This window comes from Ctenopharyngodon idella, chromosome 21 (assembly GCF_019924925.1).
Source record: "Ctenopharyngodon idella isolate HZGC_01 chromosome 21, HZGC01, whole genome shotgun sequence".
Classification (NCBI taxonomy): Eukaryota; Metazoa; Chordata; class Actinopteri; order Cypriniformes; family Xenocyprididae; genus Ctenopharyngodon; species Ctenopharyngodon idella.
In genome coordinates, this window is record NC_067240.1 from 7771344 (window position 1) to 7797233 (window position 25890).

The 25890-nt window shown below is 37.9% G+C and overlaps 2 protein-coding genes across 10 annotated transcripts in view; one reads left to right on the forward strand and one right to left on the reverse strand.

The window, feature by feature from the left end:
- LOC127503455 (protein hinderin-like) overlaps positions 1 to 17226 on the forward strand; it is a 23527-nt gene extending 6301 nt beyond the window's left edge. The window contains exons 6-11 of the mRNA XM_051877295.1: positions 3935 to 4059; positions 6115 to 6647; positions 6879 to 6983; positions 7491 to 7612; positions 7713 to 7830; positions 16834 to 17226. Of these exons, the coding sequence (XP_051733255.1) occupies positions 3935 to 4059; positions 6115 to 6647; positions 6879 to 6983; positions 7491 to 7612; positions 7713 to 7830; positions 16834 to 17041 (1211 nt within the window). The 3' untranslated portion in view covers positions 17042 to 17226. The remainder of the gene's footprint in view (positions 1 to 3934; positions 4060 to 6114; positions 6648 to 6878; positions 6984 to 7490; positions 7613 to 7712; positions 7831 to 16833) is intronic.
- A 591-nt stretch (positions 17227 to 17817) lies between these two features.
- Positions 17818 to 25890, reverse strand: part of LOC127503456 (CUGBP Elav-like family member 4) — a 103220-nt gene continuing 95147 nt past the window's right edge. For all 9 annotated transcript variants that reach the window (XM_051877304.1, XM_051877303.1, XM_051877302.1 and 6 more), the window contains 2 exons: positions 23428 to 23624; positions 17818 to 21461 (listed from right to left, as the gene is read on the reverse strand). In XM_051877304.1, coding sequence (XP_051733264.1) covers positions 23497 to 23624 — 128 coding nt within the window. In that variant the 3' untranslated portion in view covers positions 17818 to 21461; positions 23428 to 23496. The remainder of the gene's footprint in view (positions 21462 to 23427; positions 23625 to 25890) is intronic.

A 25890-nucleotide genomic window follows, 5' to 3' on the forward strand; every position in this document is an offset into this window, starting at 1 on the left:
TCTCATTTTAGACAGTCAGATGTTGACTAATGAACTTGAATGAGCTGAAATAATAAACCTGATGGATTTAGGTAAGATATTTTCACCCATATTTATAACAAGGACTCAACAGTCAGTTTGGGTTATGCTTTCTTTTTGTGACCTGAGCATGCGAAACAAGGATGTCAAACTCATGTTTGCGTCACCTGACTTTACGTGGGTTGCGTGTGTACACTACAGTTTAAAAGTTTGGCGTTGGATGGTAAGATTTTTCCAAAATGTTTTTCCAAAAAATACTCTTTTTGCTCACCAAGGCTGCATTTATTTACTCAAATATATGTAAATAAATACCCAAAAAATAATTCTAAAATGTGACCTGTGCTGGCAAAATGAGTCGGAATGCGCACAGACTAATTTCGAGCTACAGGCAAAACAAGTGAAAAATGTCAATTTTGGTCGAATTTGAGGTTTTCACAAAAACAAGTTCATTAAGCCCTTGTCAAGCAATCCCAATGCTCCAAATAGCAATTAAACATCTAAAAGTATCTTTATTTGTATGTTTGTGTTTGAGATGAGTACCTTTCCTTTGACCATGAAAAGTGTGTATTTCTCTGCTCGCTTCTGGAGGACTGGCGCTTCCTCTCAGCACAAGTTCGGTATTGTTGTAAATCGCAGCATTCCAACTTTGAGAATATTCATAGCGAATTCTCAATGGCATGAGTCTGAAACAATGAAATGTGATTTTCAAACTCATGCTGATGTAAACAAAACAATCTTACTCGCGCTCACTGACAGATCCGAAGCGCGCTCACAAAGACGCTACGGTCCCGATATACACATACACTTATACAGAATTACAGTATTTAAAAAAATCTGGCGAGTATTCATGCAAACATTATCTGTTATATCTTAAGCGAATGTTTGGTTAACTGTTTGGGAAAAACGTCTGATGTTTATCATTATATTATATCCGTGTGATACAGTAGGCCTAGGTCTTAATATATAGGCTATCTGTTCATTAATGTTAATCAAACAAATGTGGAATTATGGAAAAAAGTTGAAAATGTATATTTTTTCCTATAGATATGGGTTTTGACTTGGTTTGTGCCAAATTTAGTGGTATTACCAAGGATTTTAAGGTGATTTTGTTTTGGAACCTTGGAACTAACTCGATTTTTCTCAAAATTGACTGTGCTGACTCTATCGACTTCAAACCGGTGTAGCTCAGTCATTTTTTTTTTTTTGTCAGATTCCAACAAATCATACATCATTTTGAAGGTTTTTTTAATAGGGAATGTGAACTCATTTTTGAAAAATTGTTCATTGAGGCTCATTTTGCCAGCACGGGTCACGAAACTTTTGTGATCAAGAAACATTTCTTATTATTAATCTTGAAAACAGTTGTGCCTAATATTTTGTTTAATATTTTTGTGAAAATGCCTTTATTGTAACTTACTCTAACTGTAAATCCAAAAACCCAAAACATCTTATTGACCCCAAAAAAAATCAAGAATCCAGAGTCCAGAATCAACCCTTTTTTTAAATTCTGCTTTAATAACCAATATTGGGGTAAAACAAATGGGAATAGATGAAATTTGCAAATTTGATTTATCAGATGCCTTTATATTACATTTCTAATTACCAAATGAAATTGGTATTTGGGGAATATTAGAACCACTCACTCCCTTGGCTCTTAACTTTAGTTTTTAATAGTCTAATATATTTAATACTTCAATAATCTTAAACTGAGCATTAACACAAAGTTAGTAATTTGTTGTAATTGAATGGCTAATTGTAATTACAGGCCTGCTTCTCATTCAAACTGACAGAATTGAATCAGTGGTATTAGTGTAAAGCATATTTCTCTTTTTAAATCACGAATTTACATTATGTGTGAATACTGAATGTAGTATGTAATCAAGCGAAACGTTACCACTTTAAGATGCAAGCTATAACGTGCAACGCAACAAATTGAATCATTTATCTGTCCTCTATGACCTGTTTGACTTACTTTCTTCTGTGGAATGCAAGAGAGGAAGACAGCACTGAACCGCAATGACTTTTATTGTGTGGACAATTCATTTTATATTCTGCAGAAGAAAGTAAGTCTGGAATAACATGGGTGAGTTCTCATTTTTGGTGAACTGTTCTTTAATGCACTATATTGCTTAGCAATGGTAAGGAAATTATCATACAAATGCTGTATTATTTAAATTATTGAACATTGGTATCCTGGTTCGTTCTTATACCAAAAAGCCTGTGAGATTATACCACTTCACCTTGCCTTTACCATGGTAAAACTCACTAATGCATGGCCTCTTGTGGGTTATGAAATTCCTTTTTCTTTTTCTATTGTGCAGTATTCTGGAGATTTTAATACTAGCCTTTGTTTTTAGGTAAGATTTACCGTGCTTATCTTATGGGTATTGGATTGAGAGGCTGTTGAGCAGAGGCTGGATTTAGTGCTTATTGACATTGTAATAACAGAGATATGAGGACTATAAATAATCTCTATATCGTTCTAACTTTCAGTTGGTTTGATCTGTGTTGCCCCCCTCGAGTTCCTGGGCCTTGAGGTATTATGATGATCTCTGAGCGGTTGTGTTCTGCAGCCAGGCTGATTATTAAGAAGAAAGACCAAAAAAAGTCGCTTTCCATTATTGCTTTCCACATTGGAAAATTAGATCTACCGAATGGATTTCTGCAGAGCTTGTGAGAGTAAGCAAGCGTACGTCACGCTGTCATTAGTCGGCGCAGTCGGCGTGTCTGTGGTTCTGCTCCAGATCAGTTGAGTTCTGCCCAATGCTGCATACGTGCCAGCTCTCTCTGTCTCACAGCCTGGCATTCTGCCCACCCCTGCCCAGCCAGACCCAGATGGAGGAATGTGTGAAGCCCTCGCCCTGAAGAAACACTTCTATCTCTTCTCTGCAGTGCTGCTGTCTCTTCTTGCTTTCTTCTCTGTCTGTGCACTTTTTCAAAAAGTCACAAACATGACTCCAGGTATTGGCGGCTGGGATTCAGCCAGAGAGACTCAAATGTCAGGAGCCAGAGTAGAAGTCCAACTCTCGATATAAGGACACTGGGCAACTGAGCTCTCAGTGGGAGAATTTTTTTCATATTTTAAGTTCTTCTTGTAGCTTTTCCTGTAATACCTAAACTTATTCAATGGATTTTTTTTATTTTAGGATGTTTGAATTGTATGTGGCCAGTTGTATTTTTATTTTGAACTTTTGTTTTTCAACAAAACTGCATGATACAGATTCAGATTTTTTTGGCATTCTCTGAAAAAACTTATAAATGATTTGCATCCAGATCTTAACCTGTGGTTTTAAGCACTGTACAAATTACCCTTGGTTTATACCATATTCAGTGTTGGTACTGATACTGCATGATACCAGTTCAGATTTTTTGGTGTTCTCTGAAAAAAATGTATAAATGAATTTAATCCAAACAAATTTGCCTAGCCATATGAACAACAAAAATATCACCTCAATATTTTTATTTTATTTATTTTTTTTATTATCATTATTTTTTTATATTTGCTTAGCCATATGAATAACAAAAATATCACCTCAATATTTTATTATTATTTTTTACCCTGTCAACGTGCAGACCACTGACCTAGACCAAGAAAGCCTATTTTATTATATATTATTTGCTTTGCCTCTCAAGCTGATCATATCAGCTTTGGGCTTTTCAAAATATATTTGAGTATTTACTTTGACATACAGCTGATTTTACAGTTATTAGTAGCCTTTGGGGCACTACTTTAAGGGAGGTTCTTTCTTTTTGTACCTTATGTATAAAATCTCCTGCCTACTCAGCATTAGGTTGGCAACACTACATTGGGGGAAATGGATTACCATGTCTGGCTTGGGAAGAGAGAGAGTTTTAGTCTAAGTGGGAACAGTGGCAGAGTTATCCAGTGCGTGTTGACCCTTGACCCACGGCACAGGCCTGCAGCAGCAGTACCGAGAGTGTCAGGAGCTGCTGGGACTCTATCAGCAGTACCTCTCCCAACAGCAAGAGAAACTCAACAAGTCTATCACACTGCTCAATCAGTCCTGCTCCCACAGCAAGGTGAGTACTAAGAGAGAGTGTGTCTGTGTGTGGGAGAGCGATAGAGAGAGGCCACAAATGGCTCAGACAGAACATGTGCGTGCACTGAATTTGTATCCTCTATACTATGTTGGAATTTCAGTTGATCAGTCATGGCATTGTATAACCATAGCAGGCAGAAATTCATTTGAATGGCCCACTATCTTTATATCCTGGCAGACCAACCAATTTATCAGCTGTTATTTGGCCATTTTGAGATTGTGAATGCTCACCCAGAAAATTTTTCTTTTTCCTTAAAAAGTAAATATTGGGTGAATTAATCTTATTTCGATTACACATTTGAAAGATTCTTTTATCTACTATGACTTTAAGTGTGTGTTTTTATATATATATATATATATATATATATATATATATATGTGTGTATGTATAAAATTTCATTGTTTAATACTGACCTGTGTCTTGCACATAGTCAAAGAGAGAGATGAGACCACCAAGGTTGCAGTTGCACGAAACATGAAATGGCATTCATGATTCATTTTACTTCTGTAATATGACATTTTGAAATGAAAGAGAATATTTGAAAAGGAACAAATGAATCAATGCCACATATTATCCATCTGAAGTTGTTTAGACATCATCGGAATTCACTGCTGTGGCAGAATATGTATGTATGTATTTTTAATAGAGGTCGACCAATTTATCCTTGCCGATAGTTTTTCCGGGTTGTGTCTGTTGCAAGAGCTATATTAGGAGACTGGAGCATGTTTGAATGTCTTTTGTTTACTTCAATATTTATTCATATAATTAATATATTCATATTAGATTTATATCATTTAGCACATTTTCATGGTTCAGTACTTATTTAAAACTGTTTTACTTAGTGTTATTTTATTTTATTTTATTTATTTATTTATTTTTTTAAATTCAGTATGCATTTTAAAAACTATCTGCTGATTAATCGGTTATCGGCAAGTATGGTCTAACCTAGTTATCGGTATCAGTAAAATCCAATATCGGTCGACCTCTAATTTTTACACACATTTGGAACAATTTCTGCAACAGAACTATTCATATCAATTCTCAATTTTCATAAATAAAAATATATAAAGAACATTATAAAGAAATTATAAATGAATTGCATCCAAAAAATGAATATGAATATAAATAACAAACACCACATATCTGGGGGAACTATTTAGTAATATTCAAAACTAGTGTATTTATTTATTTATTTAATTCAACCCACAGACCACTTTTATGACCACTTATAAATCTTTCATGACCACCAGTGACACATCCTGTCTGAAGAGGGTGACTAACAGATATTCAACAAATTAAAAAAAAAAACACGAAAATATCTACCCCCTTTTATTGCTCACAACTATCATAGGTCTTTGGGTTTTTCATGATAATGCCAACGTTGCTCACAGCAGGCGATTTAAAGTCCAACAGTAATTGCCTTGAAATGTGTTGAAGGTGAATTTGTTACAAAAGCACTGTTTTGATGGCTTTAGCGGTGGTGATTTTAAAGGGGGTGGATTTAGAGAAGCAGCCTCTCAGAGAGGGGTTTTGGCATGCTGACACTTTAGCATCTATAACTGTTAACCTGTCAGCACACTGAAACCCTCTCAGAGAAGTTCCATCTCTAAATTTATCCCCTTTAAAGCACTGTTACTAAAAATATTAAAGCTAAAACAAACCTCAATAAAGGAAACTGTGAAACTCATATGTTGTTTTAGTTTAGAACGTGCACCCTGTGCACCCTTCATCTTAAGCTTGTATAAGGGAAATGAGCTTGTCCTCTCTGAAACCTTGGCTGTGAGTAATGTATGTTTACATGCTCCACGACCTCCTCTTGAATTAGTCAGTGGCCCTTTTCTGTCCCCTCAGAGGTGGACGATTCTCCTTTGTCCTGAATGTTTATCTCTTTGGTGATTGACCTTGGGTTGTTGCATCCTCTTGGGATGAGCCCACCCTCTCTGACTCCCTTGAGTAAAACCTGCTTTCGTTGCTACATTATTAAAAGGTCAGAGGTGACGTGTATAATTTCTCTACTTCTGCTCCATCCCACAGATTCCTAGTAGTGAGGGGGTGCTCAGAAGGTCTTTGGGTGGGAGAGGAACTGCTTTGGATGGATCTTACTTGGACCTTCCTCCATCAGGAAGTAGAACCGAGAGAGGTGGGTCAGTGGAGTGCACTCATTCTTTCTCAACGGGACCTTTCAGTGCACCTTCCAGCAGCGAGCAGAACTGCGAAGTCTATGACAGGCACACCAATCGCAATTCTGAAGGTGGACATAGTGATCCCAGGTTCTCCAACAGGGAGCCCTCAGCCGGTGATGCCTTGAAGCTGCATGTTGCCTCTGAACCCAAGTGCTCTCATCAGTGCCACAGAATGGAGAGTGACAACATGCATGGTGCTAATCGAACTGGACTAGCGCCGCCGCCTGGTCGGGAGAACTGGGAGGAGAAACGACAGTGTCTGCTCCTGCACAAGAAACAGCTGGAAATGGAGAGGGAGAGAATTCAAGCTCGGTTGGCTCAACAGGAAGAAAAACTTCTGCTCCAGAAACAGCAACTCCGTCAGTCTTACCTTCAGTACAGCAAGTAAGAGCCTGGCACAGGACCTTTGTTTAATGACTAATAATGCATACACAGAAGTTCATGCACCTAGAAAGTATTTATAGTTCACTGTACTATAATCATGATTTTTGTCTCATTAAAAAATCTAAATAAGTCCTGCTATTTTCGGTGGTAATCGACATTGTCACAAATTCTGTTAATACAGCCTAACTTGATCTGAACCATGAAAATTCTTTTAATTTGTCTCTTTTGAAGGCTTCAGGAAGCAACTACAACAAACTTTGAGAAACCCCTAAATGGAGACAGCAGTTTTAATGAAGGTCCACAGTCCTGTTTTGTAATGGATCAGGTAACACGCAGGTAAATATTGACTTCAAAACTGCATTGAATGCAAAAAGTGCTGGAGAGATAAAAATAAAAGATAAAAATAAAAAATCTTTAAATATACAAAATTTCCCTGTTCAAAAGATTGGGGTCAGTGAGAATTTTTTTTTGTTTTTTTTTTGAAAGAATAATTTTCAAAGAATCCTGAAAAATGTAACAGTTTTTACAAAAATATAAAGCAGCACAACTGTTTTCAATATTGATAATAATAGAAATTGTTTTTTGAGCATCAAGTCAGCATATTAGAATGATTTCTGAAGGATCATGTGACACCTATGACTAGAATAATGACTGCTGAAATTTCAGCTTTGCCATAACATACATAAATGACATTTTAAAATATATTAAAATAGAATAGATATGTTCAATTGTAATAATATTTCATAATATTATTGTTTTTAGTGTATTTTTGGTCAAATAAACGCAGCCTTGGTAAGCAATTCCAACTTTTAAACAGTATCTTTCTCTCTCTTTCTTATACAGCAGTGAAATAAATGAGGGAAAGTCACACATTCTGCAGGGAACTGTTCGACAACCATTGAGTAATAAACAGTCACAGGGACACACATCAAGTATTCAGCAACCTACACCCAAGCTTTCACAAGGTATGTTCACAAAAAATTATGCTGAATATGTTATTCCTTTCTGCTTTTTACTTTACCTTCTTAATTGGAGATTGAGAAATCTCTCATTTTCTCCCTGCAGAGATCTCCATTACCAGGAAGGATATGGCCACTTCTCCTGTGATTCCAGAAAGCTTCCGGACATCTGCTCTTCCTAAAATTCCCCCTCTTGGCCTTCCCAGCACTCCACAGGCCTCCAGGTGAGTTAAGGTATCCCTCAGGGTTCTGTCTTTGGTCCACTCCTGTTTTCTATGGCATGGATTGGCTTCTTTATACAATCATCTAAGTCATCCCAGCCTGTCTAACACAACCAATGTGTTTTACCACACCCTTTCTGTATTTTTAGATGAGTAAAACATTTAATTTTGCCATTTGCCAATTGTGCGGTCACTCTGCCAATTTAAGATTCTGTAGAAACGCTGCTGTTGCAATTTAAAGATGGGGGGAAAACTCCTGGTGCTTGAGAGAAGCCACTTTCAGGAAACTCAAAGAACCACACAAGTAAATGCAATTTAACATGTTCAATTCAAAGAAAAGTGAAAAGAAGGAAATGACAGCAATTTTGGCTCAACAGCACAGCAGGGGCCAAGCCCATGTATTAATTGTGTTTTTGGAGTCCCTGCCTTTGTGATAGAGCTTCTTAATGCAAGAATGTGAAATAGAAGAAGGGGAAGGAGAAGTGGTATGTGGGGGAATCTGAATAAAACAGGGGAAAAAGGGAGAAGTAAAGGAAGAGGGGAAAAAAACGAGGAAGCTGGTTTGGGCCGAACGCAGTGCGAGGCCTGTTTGATGAGTTAAATGAAGATTTTTGCCGGCCAGCGCTGAGGCTGACAGGAGCCAAGCTGAGTCCCATTAGCTGGCGTAGCAGGGCCCAGCAGCAGGTGTAATTGAACCGAGTCTTCCAGCTCGGGCTGAGAACGCGCCGCCTCCCTCAGCTTAATGAGAAAGAGTGAGGCAGAGAATGAATCACTGACCGCTAGCGCGAGACACACTCTGGGATAGGGAAGGAAATTCATTACCGTTTTCTTTTAACGTAGAAAGGTAATTAATGTGACAGCATGTCTTTTTTCCCCCTCCCCCAACCCTCACTGCGAGAGAATGAGCATGTCTCGTTTAGCGCGCCATCTCTGAAAAATGCAGATTATTTGTAAGTCGTTTGTTAGCCGTATTTCTTCTTTTTTTTCTAGGAGAAAATCTACTGACTTCAGAAGTAATTGCCTTTTTTTCTCCCTCTGTTATATGTTATGGTGAATATTTTGCATTAATATGTTTTTTTTCTGTCTCCGACGTTTCATTACCGAGTCAGAACTTTTACAGGGGCCGGGAAAATTAGGTTGCTTTGTGTGCAGCCATGATATTTGTGGGAGGCATACCAAGAGAATGTCAAAACTGACAGGGAATTGAATACTTTTGTATGCTTAATATGTACCAGGGAACTTGATAAGGGCCAAATGTGATCTAAGACTAGGACAGAGATGTGTCACTTAATGAACAGTCAAATTGTTGAATAATTTCAAGTGACCATTCCAGATTCACCTTTCATTGTGACATCAAGCAGCTTTGAAGCATTAAGTCAAAAATATGTGATACAATAGGCAATGAAATAGATCTTTAATTAGACATTTCGACTAGGACGGTCAGTCGATTTAAAGATTTTAGTTGAATTAATGTTATTCCATTTTTGTAATTGCACTTGTCAATATTTACTTAGAAAGGCATCTAGACTGAATTGCTCAAATGGTAAGAAAATCTCCACAGAATTCAAATTTCTGTACTTGCATCTGTCATGCAAGTCATATTTTGATTTTAAAAGGACACACTTTCCTTTGTTGATGATCTTGATGATTAGTAGAGCATCATGGGAAACCTCCCTTACACACTAATACCAAACAGGCACATAAACTCTAACAAGATACCCTAACTAGCGCTATGGAAAGTTTATGTATGGACGATAAATGTTTTATTGTATCCCACTGTCTGGAGGGTACTTTTGCATTATTCAAATCCAAACTTGATTTGAGGAAATCAATGAAGTGTGTCATTTATTTATTTATTTTTAAGAAGCCAGAGGTTGGATGCTGCCAGGCTGTCTCCTGGACAACCTCAAGTCTGATGGGTCTGATGCCACAGGGACACACTTTAGAAGAACAACCAAATGCCCTGTCAGCCCACAATGAATCAATAAACAAGCTCTGTACTACTATGAGTTTGCTTAAAAGGTGAAAGATGCCCTGGGGAAATAAGTTTGGGTTAATGAAAATGATTATGGATTATGGATCTTGTGTCTGCTAGAGATCATAACATTTCACTCCACCTGAAACAGGTAGTTTTCTTTGAATGTCAGTATGCTTTGGGATTTGTTTTGTGTTTCGAATTCAGGGATTTTAAGTTTTTGCTAAGGCAAGTGGCACTATTTCTATTTTTCATAGTAGGTAGGGATGTTTGTCATCCCGTTTGTGGAGAGTAATGATCGAGGAGAGGTATGTGCTATTACTTTTCTTAGCAACCAGGCTTACTATTTTCACATGGTGGGCTATAAAACTGTCGTAAAATTCCTCGCATTGATAAAGAGATCAGAGATTTTGTGGTTGGCTCTTTTGACTTAGTTAATTTTTTTTTACTATTTATGTTGCAATTTTATATTACTATTTATGTTAAATAAATTCATACCATCGTGATGGTGTATTTTTCATTGCAGGCTCCACTCACATTTCCTTTTTGAAAATATAAAAATCTTGTTCGAGTTCATCTCGCTCAGGAGAGTGGACTGCACTGTAAGTGTCACAAGGCAATGAATTATGCAGTCAGACTGATAAAACTCAAAAAGCTCTGCAAGAGTCGTCAAAACAATACACTTATCAAACCACGTCCTTCTTTCAAATTACCTCCACCTTTTTAAATTAACCTGTGCAGACTTGGGCCATCTCTTGTAAACTTCTCTTCACTTTATAAGGGGAGTAAAAATTGTGTATCATTAAAATTTTCAGGGCTGTTTTGATAGAGCTGAAGTGAGAAATGTCAGTGCTCCTGCCCATGCCCTGTGCTTCTCCTCAGCTTACTATTGATTTGAAAGAAAATTGACATGCAGTTCTGTCGGTATTTGCCTTTTAGGATTTTTATATTACTGTTTGGGTACAAATTTGTTTGGGCTCTCAGGCGTGACGGACATTTTTAATGAGAACAGTAAAATAAGTTGAGTCGGAGGCAAAGGAAACTGATAAACTGTCTTTTGTTTGGAATTATTGAAGTAGAACCTGATTCTTTCTCAGTGTCTTTCACCCTCTCTCTGTATTTTACTCTTCCTCTCTCTCATTGATGAGAGTAGGAGCTCGAGGTAATGCGTTAACCTGTAGAGATTCTCATATATTGTTTATACCATGTTGTGATTTCAAAAAATCCACCACAAGCGCAGAAAACTAGAGCCTATTCTTCAAAAGAGTATTGCAAATGGCTGATCGCACTGAAGACAGCTTTGCTGATTAGAAGTCACTTACATTTTTCTTTAATTTATTTCAATTTATATTATAATTGTATATTAAGATCATTATGTATTAAATATATTCATTTAAAAATATTATAATATAAAAATAATATAATTTGTATTACTTTATTAGCTTTGTAAAATTTAAGAATTCAGTAATTGATTTTATTTTTCTCTTCAATAATCTAGAGACTTAAATACTGCTATTGTACTCTACTTTTCTTTTCCAGGCATCTTGAACTCTGTTCCCAACCCCTAGCTGATTCGTTGAATGAACAGATAGCTTTTGGGATTAGCAAACCTCCTCTTAAGTGATATTAATGTCTCGTGGTCATTCGCCAGTGGACCTTGTGAAAAGCAATGAAAGCTTTTGGGTAAATATGACTGCCAAACACATTAGCATTCTCTCCGGCAATTTCCTCCTACCAACGCCCTAACATTCCCCTCCCCCGCCCAAACTACACCTACCCCTTCCCTTGTTATAGATTGTGACCGGCGGTAAGAAATGCATTATTCATATCGGCAATGTCGTCCGTTGATGGATGGCTGTTTGAGAGGCCTGTCCGTTAAATAAATCAACAAATAAAAATGCTAATTCTCACATTTCTAGAGGGAGCCTTGCCAAAGTCCCACCCCATCAGCCATCCACCCTCAGTGTAAGCTCTCTTTCTCTTTCTCTCTGATGCACATGTGCAAAAGAATTGTCGGATGACAATCGATTGTCATTCGCCCAAACGACAAAATGAGATTCCCAGATTGGACATTACTGTCATTGTCATAGGACTGGATTAAAACGAAACCTAGATTCAAGTTTCAGGCTTAAAAGCAAAAGAACATTAAGCAGCTTGATCCATTATGATGTCATGAAATATTTGTAACATTTTTTTATACTGACATTCAGTAAGCAAGTCTCTTTCTCAAACAGTCTTGTAACTGGCTGTGTAATCGCTAGCAAATGAAATATAACTGACAGATAAAGTGCAAATGTTGTTTGCTTTTGTTAGTTATGATCATAATTCCTGTTACATAATATTTATTGCAAAGTAATTTTATTATAAATGTCCCATTTATACAAAATAACAGCAACATCAAAGAGAGTGCACAAAAACATTCAGTGTAAAATTTCAAGTGTGAAATGAACCATTCTTTATTATGTTTGTATTACTGGAATATGGGTTGACAGGTTAACAGTGCAAAAACAATGTATGAGTCAACATTAAAGGGTTAGTTCACCCAAAAAGGACATTTCTTTCATTAATTACTCACCCTCATGTTGTTCCAAACCCGTAAGAACTTTGTTCATCTTTGGAACACAAATTAAATTTTTTGTGAAATCTGAGGGTTTCTGAACCACAAATAGGCAGCAACGTCATTGCACCTTTCAAAGCCCAGAAAGGTAGTAAAGACATCGTTAAAATAGTCCATGTGACTACAGTGGTTCAACCTTAATGTTATGAAGCGACAAGAATACTTTTTGTGTGCAACTTTATTCAACAATTTCTTCTTTTCCCTGTCAGTCTCTTATGCTATTGACGTAGTATAAACAGTCCAGTGCTTCTGGGTTCTACGTCAGAACGTGACTCATTTTTCTGGTCGACTAGTAGTCGTTCATATTAAGCATTAGTCAACTAATCGCACGTTTATTAATAAACCATATAAATAATAATAATGAGCCTTTAATGCCTACACAGCCTAATCAGCGTTCAAGCACATGAATAAAAGTAGATTTTTCACAAATTCAAAAGCTGTATTACTCTTATCTGTATGACCAGAAATCAGTGGAGTATTTTAAATGCAAGTGATTGCAAGCACACTATTATGCAGCTTTCAAACTCTGCACAAACACTTGAATAGCGCACATTTTTCTAGGTTAACGTTAAAGTGAGCAGCCATGTAAAGTTGCTACTACTTACATGTTTTATATGGTAAGCCATATTTGAGGTCGAAGAATGAGCGTTTGGATGTCCTGCACAATGTACTGTATTTACCATTTAGACCAGCTGTTAATGATCTGTCACAGACTGCGTGAATTCGCCATTTCCTGTGGAGTTTTTTTTTTTTTTTTTTTTGCGACTAAGCGACTAATAATACACTATATTGCCAAAAGTATTGGGACACGCCTCCAAATCATTGAATTCAGGTGTTCCAGTCACTTCCATGGCCACAGGTGTATAAAATCAAGCACCTAGGCATGCAGACTGCTTCTACAAACATTTGTGAAAGAATGGGTCGCTCTCAGGAGCTCAGTGAATTCAAGCGTGGTACCGTGATAGGTTTCCACCTGTGCAATAAGTCCATTTGTGAAATTTCCTCACTACTAAATATTCCACAGTCAACTGTTAGTGGTATCATAACAAAGTGGAAGCAATTGGGAGCAACAGCAACTCAGCCACGAAGTGGTAGGCCACGTAAAATCACAGAGCGGGGTCAGCGCATGCTGAGGTGCACAGTGTGCAGAAGTCGCCAACTTTCTGCAGAGTCAATAACTACAGTCAATAGAATCACGCTTCTCTGTCTGGCAATCCGATGGACGAGTCTGGTTTTGGCGGTTGCCAGGAGAACAGTACTTGCCTGACTGCATTGTGCCAAGTGTAAAGTTTGGTGGAGGGGGGATTATGGTGTGGGGTTGTTTTTCAGGGTTTGGGCTTGACCCCTTAGTTCCAGTGAAAGGAACTCTTAATGCTTCAGCATACCAAGACATTTTGGACAATTTCATGCTCCCAACTTTGTGGGAACAGTTTGGGGATGGCCCCTTCCTGTTCCAACATGACTACGCACCAGTGCACAAAGCAAGGTCCATAAAGACATTGGTGTGGAGGAACTTGACTGGCCTGCACTAAGTCCTGACCTCATCCCGATAGAACACCTTTGGGATGAATTAGAGCGGAGACTGCGAGCCACGCCTTCTCACCAACATCACTGCCTGACCTCACAAATGCGCTTCTAGAAGAATGGTCAAAAATTCCCATAAGCACCCACCTAAACCTTGTGGAAAGCCTTCCCAGAAGAGTTGAGGCTGTTATAGCTGCAAAGGGTGAGCCAACTCCATATTAAACCCTACGGATTAAGAATGGGATGTCATTAAAGTTCATGTGCACGTAAAGGCAGGCGTCCCAAAACTTTTGGCAATATAGTGTATTTTGGTCAACTAAGCCTCTTCTCGTCGACTAATGTTTAGTCGACTATTAGGGGGCAGCCCTATCTACATCATCTCATCTTTGGCCCCTCCCACTGGCATGTTAATGAGATGGAGAGAAGAGAGATACAGGATCACTGAACTAAAAATAACATTACCTTCTAAAGAATCCTAATACTTGGAAAGTGGTTATTTATTTTTAACTATGTGAATGTCTCAGTAGAGCATTATTTGTTTTTTCAGTACATTTCACTGTGGATTCTTTGGTAAATCAGTTGCAATTTCTGCGAAGGCTTTGCAAACAGATTTTTACTGTGGATCTCTTATATAGGACAGTAAGCTATAGTTTTTGTCTGACAGAACAGCCAGTATAGTGCAGCATATGTAGGTTTGTTAATGGTGAATGGTCACTGCCTCCAGAGTACAGGGTCAGAGCCGTAACAGTGGTTAACAAACTGCAGTGGGTCCAGGTGGTCTGTCTAAGGTCCAGCTTCTCAGAGGTCTTCGTATTGTGTGAAGTGAGATCAACTGGCCTGTAGTCCTTGGGGAACCGGGGGATTCCGATCTTTGGCAGCGGAACAATGCAGGATGTCTTCCAGAGCTAGGGCACCTTCATCAGTCCCAGCATGAGGGTGAACAGGTGCTCAGGCACCCCACCTAGATGGCTGTGTGAACATGTGTTCAACACTCTGGGGATCAATCCGTCAAGCCTCAACTCATCTTTACCTGTGCAGAGATTCACCAGTTTGTTCAGTCCTCACCTGGTCAAGGAGTAGGTATAATTTTAGGTTTTAAAGGCATAGTTCACCCAAAAGTGAAGAGTCTATCATCATTTATTCACCCTGATGTCATTTTAAACCTGTAAGTTTTGAAATATTCTTTCATCAATTTTTTTTTAAATATTGTGTTCCATGTAAGAATGTTTTTAGGCTGCTTTTTTTCCAATCAGTGACAATTGTTTGTGTTGCCAAGCCTCAAAAATGACAAAAAAGCACCATTAGGGGCCATTCACACAGAACATGTCTTTGAGTCTAAAAACGCAAGACGCAGCGCTCAGGATTAGTTAATAAAGTTTTAAATATGGATATTTTTCTTACAAAACCCCATCGCTTCACTTCAGAAAGCCTTTATTAACCTCCTGGAGCCATTTGGATTACTTTTATGATGGATGGATATATTTTTTTTGCTTCAAAATGTCTAAAAAAATTTTTTTTAAATATATTTCTGATTGTGTTCGTCTGAAAGAAGATAGTCATATACACCTAGGATGGCTTGAGGGTAAGTAAAGCTTGGGGTAATTTTCATTTTTGGGTGAACTGCCCCTTTAAACATGAAAAAACACTGTCAATGTCTCTTTCAATTAGAATTACAACTTCAATTTCTACTATAAAGCGGCATTTCAGTGTATTCATGCTTTTACTCACGGACGTCAGACCTCGATGGACTGAAAAGAAAAAATTAATCAGAGAAGATTTCCATGTTAAAGAAGGTGGAGCCTCAGAGCCACACCTACCTATTACATCATCGGCATGGACCAATGGTAGTATGAAGGTGTTTATCAGCTAGAGCAAACTTTTCCAGAAAGTTTGCTTTGGCAAGCTGTTTCAAACTCCCATAACTAACACAAAATATACGTTATTTTGGACTGATTTTGTTTGAAATGACGTCACACCAGTTCTTTTTTTTCGATTTCACTTGAAGTATATCAGGGCCTTTAGAGGGCAGCTACCTAAGTAGGTTGTAAGCAGCTCACTTGGTTTTGGAACAGAGCTAATGTGTTGCCCGAGAAGGATGGAAGTTTTTTGTTTTGACAACCTTTAATTTCTATTTACCTTTCTGTGAAAACATTTTGAGATGTACTTGACCGATACTTTTATGATTTCATACCCAAAAAGTGTCAGACATGAAGGAAATAGTGGATGGCGTGTTTCTCAGTGTCTTGTATAATCATCACTATCATGACCATGAAGCAAATACTGCTTTCAAATGTCAGAGGCACTCAGTGGATGGCACCGTTTTCTGCCTCTCATAGAAGCTGAGATCCCTTTCACGCACACACACATCTGTATGAATACCCACTCATCCCTTCTGCTGCATGGATGCAAATCAATGCTGTTTAGAATGAGCAGTGAATTATGTTAGCAGCATCAGTGGAGCGTGCTTTAAGAATTCATGTTTTATATCTGAAATGTGCACGTCTGTACTCGATGAATAATTTATTAAGCACCTCGACTGAGGGGTTGAATCTTTATTAGCTTAATCTTTGTTTATTTATTCTTTTATTTATTTATCTCCTCGCTCAGCTCTCTTAGTTTTCCTTCCAAACTAGGGAAAAAAAAAAAAACGTGCTGGCTTGTTCTTCATATCCATCCTAAGGCCACATGTTTCAAAGCCTGTGAAACTATTTCTCTAGTCAGATGCAACATTGTTTTTTTATGTAGGGGAATCTGAGGATGTGCGGCATTCTGAGCAGTATGTAAATTATCATGCTTTTTTATATCCCACTTGTCCACTTCTGTTCTGGTGTATAAAATAATTGTGACATTTCCTGAGTCTGAACCTGCTTTTTTTCCCCCTCATTGTTAGGTGGGATGATTCTTTGATGGAGCTGTTGGACATTTTTAGCCCTGTATCCAACCTAGAAGGATGCCGAATCAACCCCTCATCCCGGAAGAGTTTCGTCGCCCCTCGGGCTTCTCAGAAGACCCTTTTCTCTCCTCTAGGCCCCAGTCGGTCCTCTTTGCAAGACCTGGAGGAGAGTGAGATCTTAGAAGACATCTTTTTCATCTGTTGAAGGGTTGTAATGGCGACTCAGGTTATTTGTTGGAATACAAGAACTTATTTGAATGGTCATTATTATTCATGTGCTCTTAATTCTGCCTTTTAAAGTCTTGAAATAATTATGGTCTTATTATTATTTTTTTTTTTTAACATATTCAAGTGTTGTTTCTGCCTTAATAAAATGTGTTTATTAATAAATGGTGTTGTTTATTCAGTCACAGATGGTTGGGCAGCAGCTCCATAAAAGTCTACAGGCTTTTCAAGGATCTGACTTGGCAACGTAAATGTTTAAAGAGATTCTCAAGAACAATCTGTAATCCCACTATCATCTGATGAAATGAGAAATTTCCGTGAGAGTGACTAGTCACTAAGATGCATTTCTAGTCACAAACTCATGAGTCATCAAACTTTCTGCATATGTTAAAAAATTCATATTTCTTTTCCAAAGGGGGTGTAGCTCATTTTATTTAACGTGTCCCCTCACTTTCCTATTCCCCTGCTTTTCCAGTATACACAGCATATATGCTTTGATACCTAAACCTAGATCAGGGAGCACCGGTATATGCAATGGGATTCAGCCAAACATCGCTCCAGGACTATTGGTCTAATTTGATCTGAAGAGTTGTAAAGAAAGTTTCAGAAAGTGTGTGTGTGTGTGTGTGTGTGTAAACCCTCCGCCTTTGAAGTGGTTTCAGAGTACATCAGTTGTGCCACAAATCCATAAAAAGAGTGAAAGAGATAAAAACAACTCATAAAAAGGCTTGTATAGACATACAGAAGGAAATGGGACAAGCATAATGCTGCTTTATTCTACACTGTGCTTTATTACTGGGCTTAAGCGGAAACGCGTCATTCAGTAAAATTACAAAAGAGAGTCTAGGGACCAGAGAAAAGTGGAGTTGAGAACAGGGCAGGAGCTGTGGCAGCACTCCGACTGCTAATACAGCTCAATCTCATTGTGATAGGCTTGGCAAAAATCCACAGATACCACCCAGCACGCTCAACTGTGCTCAAAATGTCTTTTTTTTTTTTTTTTTTTTTTTAACCCCATTTTACTGCATTGTTTCTGTAAGTTCAGACTGTTTCTGATGAGTTGAAGACAGTTAGTGCTAATGAAGAAAGGCTATAAAACAAGAGTTGCTGAGAGTCTGATGGATTAGTGCAGTTTTTCTTCCTTTTTTCCAGTGTGTTCGAAAAAGCGGCGAAGCAAATCGGAGTTCTGACAGACGCATGGAATCGCAGAACAGAAGAAAACAGCAGACAGTTCTAACAGGTGCAGCAAAAACTTTTGACACCAGTCCTTCATGAGTTCTACATTCTCCATAAAGAATTACCCTGATTCTGCCAGTTGCATTGTTCCATTGTGTCTCACACTACAAAAAACATGTAAAAATATATTTTTAAAAAAAGCATCGTTTAAATGACAAAAATGATATTCGGTGTCGTTACAAACATAAAAAAATACAAACATTGAAAAGATAAAAATACATATATTAGTATTTTAAAATGAAACGATAAATAAATGAACAAATATGAGTACATAAATAGGCAAATAAATATGCATGTTGGCAGCAGTTCTGTTAAAATGTTTTGATTAAATCTGATTGGCTCTTTTTACTTTCCTTGATTAAATACCATACAACCATAATGCATCTCTAAGGACTAGAGTTTAACCTGCTTTAATCCAGTTTCATTTTTTTTTTTTTTCTCAAGTCATCCAGTCCTTCTAGATAGAAGTAAAAGATTATAAAATATGCAAACCTATATACAGAGGAACAGAGCAAAAAAGAGAAAAAAACATTTACAGTATATTCAGTAGTTCATGTATATACTTATATATATTTATAATAAAATTTCTGTTCTGTCTTGTTGGTTTTGTCAACTCTACATTTCCAGATTGCTATGTAAACAGTTGCAGCTGAAACGATTAACACGGAGGGAGCTGACGAGCGTGAGACAGAAAGGGAGAGAAAGACAGGTGACACTGAAATCCAACAGACTGAATGCATATCCTTGCAAACGAACCTGGAATACCTGAATGATCATGTGTCGGAAAGATCTAGAAGGCAAAATGCAACATTCTCGGAACCCGTCTGAAACCGCGTCGATTCAGAACTGAATTCCCCTTCCAAATGAGGTGAACTGACTACTGCTTTTCCCCTCCCCCCACACTGTACAGACACTTTACTCTTCGGTAAAGCAAATTAACCAGCTCTGAAATTATCATATATTTACAATAGTGCCATCTTGTATAATAGAGCAGTTGCAAAGCGTAACCAAAATGAAAGTCCTTCATTCAAAATCTCGCGTTCCATCCTCAACCCAAACTAGTGGAAAAAGTTCCCGCCAATCAATCAGAACTCCGAAGCAGCGCATGTAAACACGCAATATGATGCGGATTCTGACGATACTTGTGCAAAACGTACATAATGCCCACTTCATTGTAACCGTAAGCAGAACGTCGAGTGGGTGTATCTGTAAAATGGCGGTGTCAAGCTGCACAGCACAGGTTTGTCATGTCAACAAATATTTGAAGGCTTCGCTGTTAGCTGTAGTTATAGTAGTTGTCTTTTTTTGTTTATTTTTCTTCCTTTTATTTTTTATTAAGAAGTAGAGTGTTTTCCGTTGTTTTGACATCATCATCATCATCTTAATCATCATAATAATGAATGGCTGCTAGCGGTGTCATAGCACAGTGCTGCCAGGTGCACGGACGCACGGCTGACGATTCGACGGTGCATGCGCGAACGCGGCGAGGTTAAAAAAACCGATAAAGCCAGCGCTCGGTTCGAGTGAATAACGTCGTTTGTTCGCGAATGTTTGCAGAGGCGGGAGGCAGATATGTCCGTATTCTGTACTATTTCGTAATGATCCTGATTCTTTTTAAACTCTCAAACGAGAGGAGGCCTTTTTGCATTTGTAAGTAGCATATACACATATATACACAAACGGAATCTGTGTGTGTGTGTGTTGGCGGATACGGAACGTTATATCGGATCGAGAGGAATGCCTGCAGATTGCAGCTGCCGATTTGAGATTCTTCCCAGTGGTAAAAGTCCAAAGCAGAGCAGAGGTTTCAAACTCCAGCTTAAATCTACAAAAAAATTACAGCTCTACATATTGAATAGCCAGTTTCTATATATACACACATATAAAATATATGCATATAAATACATATATGGGTTTTGGGATTAATATCGTATGTATCCATATATATGCTGTACAGGTGCATAAATATGAATACATATTGCTTGAACGTCGTCTGCTATACATATACATATCGTATGTACGTTATATATAAACAGGATTGTTTATCTCAAACCTCTTTAAGATGGTCTCTTAACTACAAGGTCAGGACATAAGATAGAAAAGGTAAGGCTGCATTATGGAACAACCCTTCCCATGCACCCTTTCTCTCGCCACAGAGAAAAACTAGAAGAGAAATAAAAATAAATATTCTTCATTTTGAGCAGTAATTGTAAACTAGCGAAGTGAACGGCCTCGACGGACCATCGGAAATAGTTCTGCCAGTATTCAAAAGCATATCAGCAATCTATATGTATGCATATAGTCATATATGTTCTTTTTATACATATATCTTTTTTAAATACCACTCTAACCGATTGGCACAGCAAGAGATGCAGTGGTCCGATTATGTTACAGGTATGAGTCTTTTTTTTTTTTTTTTTTTTTCCCTCTTTTTTTTTTTTCTTTTTTTCATTTCTGATAAAAAGGTTTGGTCATTTGGTCCCTACACAACTAAGGAATGACAGGTAAGTCTCCCAGCGGACGGAGGCTGCGATTTGTGGCAGCCATTGCCCCTGGAAACGGACAGGCACTCCAAGAAAAAAAGTTGGCCATCCCGAGTCGAAGCAAGTTTGTGTCCTGAATTGTCACATCCTTCCAAAAAGTTCTGTCTTTCAAGTTTTTTTGTTCTTTTTTTAATCCGTTTTGTTGGTTTCTAAAACAGTTCTTTAAAAAGTTTTCCCAAAGACGTGTTCAATATTACATGATTTCCATCTAAAAGTCTATCTTAGTTTTAAAAAGTGTTTTTCCCCCCATACTACTTATTCGTAGATTCAGAGCCTTCTGAGGGCTTACATTGTTTTTCTTTTTTTAAATATATATATATATATTTTTGTGTTGGTCTTCAGTAATATGTCCTGTGGTCCTGCAAAATAAGGGCTTGGGGGTTCAGAGAAGGGAGTACGGTATGGTCCAGTTACACCGCGGCTCCCCTGAGTTAAACACTGAAGTCCAAAAAGGTCCATTGAGCCTGGTGGTGGTGGTGGTGGTGGTGGTATATCACGCGGCTACATCTTCCTCATGTTCTGCTTCAGCTGTACTGTGTCCCCAGCCCCAATGATCTTGATCTTGTTGTGTTTTCAAATACATTTGGCATGTTATCAACATGTGTTCCAGCTCTACAAAACCTAGGAAGCAAACACAAAAAGTACAGAAGCATTTAAAATCAGCATGAAATGAAAATTCACCCCATCTATTCTAAATTCAATTAATCAGTGCATGCTTTTGACCCCATAAAGTTGAATCAAATGATCATAACTGGACTTTCCAGTATAAACATCAGTCTTCTCTCTGGTGATGTACGCAGGACACATCACACACACCTACATCTCACAATCCAATCAACAACTGATGGATAGAACCAAGTCCCCGCCTTACATGTTTTATTTTTTGGTAAGCTGTTACACTCGGATGTACCTCACAGTATGGAAGAAAACATCTGCTGCTACTTTTGTTTCATCGCGGCTTTGAAGACCATTTCTTGTGTCTTCTAGTCTGTGTCGATTAGCTTTGAGTCCATCCGTTGCTGGCGTACTTAAGTTGACGAAACACTTTTTTGTCAGTTGTAAATAATGTTAGTAATTATTTAAAGTAATTATTGATGTTTTATTTGTCAATATTAATGCCATTATTATAAGTAATTATTAAATAATTTGGCCCCTGGGCCATGTTCCAGGTTGCATTTGCACTGGGAATAGGAACTCTGAAGCGTCCGACAGCGGCGTCTTTAAGCGCGGCATTTACAAACGCTAAAAACTGGTGGATGGAGGATGCCGTGATCGGAACCGTTTGTTGTGTGTCGTGGGTTTCGTGATAGTGGAGATGGAATGTAAACATATAATTTACGCGACTGAAAGAGCAAAAATTGGGCCTAAGAGACAAAATCTCCTATGACAACTTTCAGTAATACATATCATTGAGGCAGAGAAAAGAACACAGTCCTGCAGACAACAGGTAAATGCCATTATCGCCGCTTTCCATGTTCATGAAGTAAATATTTTTACACGGCTTTTTAACTTTTTAACACATGCGTTTGACCAATCAACGAACACTTACGTCACTGATAGTTCCTATAATGCTGGTTTAGACCCTACTCTGAAGTAGAAGCTAATTTATTCCCCCAAAAGGAGTTCCTAGAACTAAAATCCAGGGTTGCTGGGTTTTCACAACAAAACCCAATCGTGTTTCAGGGGGGTTCCCCGGTAAAAATCGCAATCTGGGGGGTAAAATTTGCATTTTTGGCGGGGTTCCCCTGGTAAAATTCACATTCCAGGGGCTAAATATCATGTTATTTGGGGTCGCTTCAACCCGCGGCAACAGTGTTAAAGTAGCCCAATTCTGTGGGAAAACCGTGGGCTTGGCAACACTGCTAAAATCGTTACTAGTTCCTGCGGTGCGAACACGGCAAAATTCGGGTACTTCAGCCAATAGTTCTAGGAACTATGAAAAGGTTTCTCTGGTGCGAAAGCCCCTGCAATTTGTATTGATGAACTGGTCCCTTCAGTACCAAATTGAAAAATGTGTAGCATATGTGTAGGTATTTTTACTGATAAACAAGACAAAAACACTGATTAGCAAAATGATTTTGGCTGGCTGGAAGAGTTTTAATGTATCAGGTCAGTGCTGAGATGTGCAGGAGCCTTACTGTGTCGTCTAAAGAGGCGGAGATGGCTCACTAGCTTTGTAAGTAGGTAATAACTTGGCCCAGTAAAAGGCATCAGCAGGGTAAATTAATGACACAGCATTGATTTTCCATCTTCATTTAGATGAGGAGATGTGAGATGATATAAGCTACATGGAGATGACTAATCTTTCCCCCTCTGCCACAGTCCTTTTTAATATCATATGCTGTTATACTGCAGGCTTAAAGTCAACATGAAACCGCATTCACAAGCCGTTTTACTCCTGTAATGTGACATTTCAGAGTGAAACTACAGAAAAAAAAGACTATTATTTTCTGAATTGTGCAGAGTAAGGACAGTGAATGAATCATTCTTATCGATGAATCGGTTCACAAATTTGACTGAACCAATTCGTTCACTTGCATAGTGTGTGTATCTTTGTGTCTTTTGGCTCCAAGGTGATTTGGCTGACCTGTCGTTCCCTGTGCGCTGCGGCGGCCTTCACCCCCAGGGTCAGGGGTGGCTGGGGGGAGGGACGGGGCTAATATGGGCGGTTGGCGTCCTTTGGCCTCTTCAGCTGCACTTTGAGTCTCTTCATGCCGATCTGAAAGCCGTTCATGGACTGGATGGCGGCCTGAGCGCTGCCCGGGTTATCAAAGCTCACGAAGCCTGGAGAATGAAGGGAGAAAGATGGAGACAGAGAGAAGACGACAGGTTAGCACCAGATGGATAAGAAGGTAATGCAATGGACAGATGGACATTAGATAGGTTTGAGGGAAGGTGGAGTCGGAGGGGGTGTGAGAAATGGGTCACAGTGATGGCAGAAATGATTTTGTGATAAAGAATGAGGTGAGCGTGAAATGAAGAGAGGGAAGGGTATCAAACAAGTTTACTTAAGTCATCATATTTAACCAGATACATGTTTAACATTCAACATATATGCACAATTAAGTCAATCAATACAATACAACATCATACATTTGATACACAATAATCAGAAGCACAGAGAACATGCAAAACCTAACACAATATCCAGTCGCTCCTTGAATTAGCGAGAAGTTAGCCAGAAGTCCTTTTTAACTCTCTTCCTGCCAGCATTTTGTTTTTTTGTTTTTAAAAGTTGCCAGTCAGCACCAGCATTTTTGATTATTTTCACAAAATATTCATGGCCCACATAGTATTTTGTTGTATGAATATCTGAACATATAATATATAAAAAGAAAGAACAGAGCCTCTGCTTTAAAATAAATCCCAGCTTCATGCATTCTTTTTTTAGTAAAAGTAACATTTTGAAGAAAAAGCTGAGAAAATCATGTTTTTGTCAGAAGCTACGTCCGGATCGGATTCAGAACGATGATCAAAACATAGATTGAGTAGATCAAGTCCATCAACACTCCCAAACCTTTGTGGGTTTGACATTTCATTCGGTAACGTTTGGCTGTTTTCATTTATATGCTGTTGAATGTTTGATGATCGCATTAGTGTATAAGCCATGCTTCTATCGCTTGTTTCTGCTTCTTCTTCGCCTGTGTTTTGATCAGGAGATTTTGTACTCTATCAGAAGATGTGTAATAGTGTCCCCTACCACATAACAGTGGAAACACAGATTGCTGGAAAATTCTGTCAATGGCGGGGAAGCATTGTGTAGTTTCCGTCAATGGCAGGGAAAGAGTTAATAACATGCAAAATACAGAAAATTGCAAATAATTGGCCTGCAAGTGTTCAGACAGCTTAATGTCTCATAAAACATGAACATTTGAATAACTGGATTTCCACTGCATTAACAACCATGCACAGAAGTAGCCAAGTACAAATAGCAACTAACTATTAACTTAACTCTGTTTTTAGTAGCATGAAAGTAGCTTAGATTTGAGCAAAATAGCATAGTTTTTCCAGTTACAAGTTTTTTTTTTCTTCAAAATGTCTCTTGGCTTTGAAGACATCTGTTGCTAATGAATAATTATTAATTTTTAATATATAATTTATTATAATTATTATAACTATTATATTTTGTAATTCATTTTAATATTATTTTGTGATATATATATATATATATATAACATAATATAATATAATTATTTTTCTCTTTTGGGAGAATGGTCCACTGATATACTGTAATACTGATTACATCACTTTAGCCTGCTAATATTCAGATAGCATAATGTCACATAAAAAAGTTTGAATGAAAACTATTTCTACTACACAAGCAACAAGTCATAAGCTGTTTTTAATAAGTTATATATAAAACGAAATAAAACTGCTTGCTGAGTAGGGATTTACTCCGTGTTGACGTATTCCCTTTTTAAGCAGAAAGTTTGTGCGAGACAAATCAAATTCTGTGTAGTGAAAGATGAATCGTTATAATTTTTTTCAAAGTGTGCTAGCATATTGATAGTGTTGAAGCTAACAAACATAAGCTAAAAACCACAAAAAGAGTTGATTTTATGGGGTCTTTATTAATTATTGTCCCATTTAGCAAATTTCATGTTGCTATTTGTTAGTTGTTAATTTGTAGACTAGCTACTTAAAAAGGTAGCTTGAATTATGACAAAATGCATTATTTATTATTATGTATTATTTATCATATTTTCCTTTTCTGGTAAATAAAGTAGTGTAAATCAGCTTCAATCTGTTCTGGAGGTCTTGGCAATGACAGCAAAACTCTGCCAGTTAACACATGAACATTTCAACGCAAATTATTTCCTCTCATTTTCTCATCTATTTTCTCACTCTCGGTTGCTCTGTCTTGAGGTATTGTGGTGATTTTAGCTGGCTCAGCGTTTCAAATCATCACGTCTGAGTCTCTGAAACACCTCCCGCTAACTGCGTTTATATTAAGTTGAAATCGAATAGCGTTGTGTTTGTTCATGCATGGGATGCCTCTGATAAGTCAAGGAGCCAGTGAAGCTGCAGATAGCGCTAATTAAAATATAGA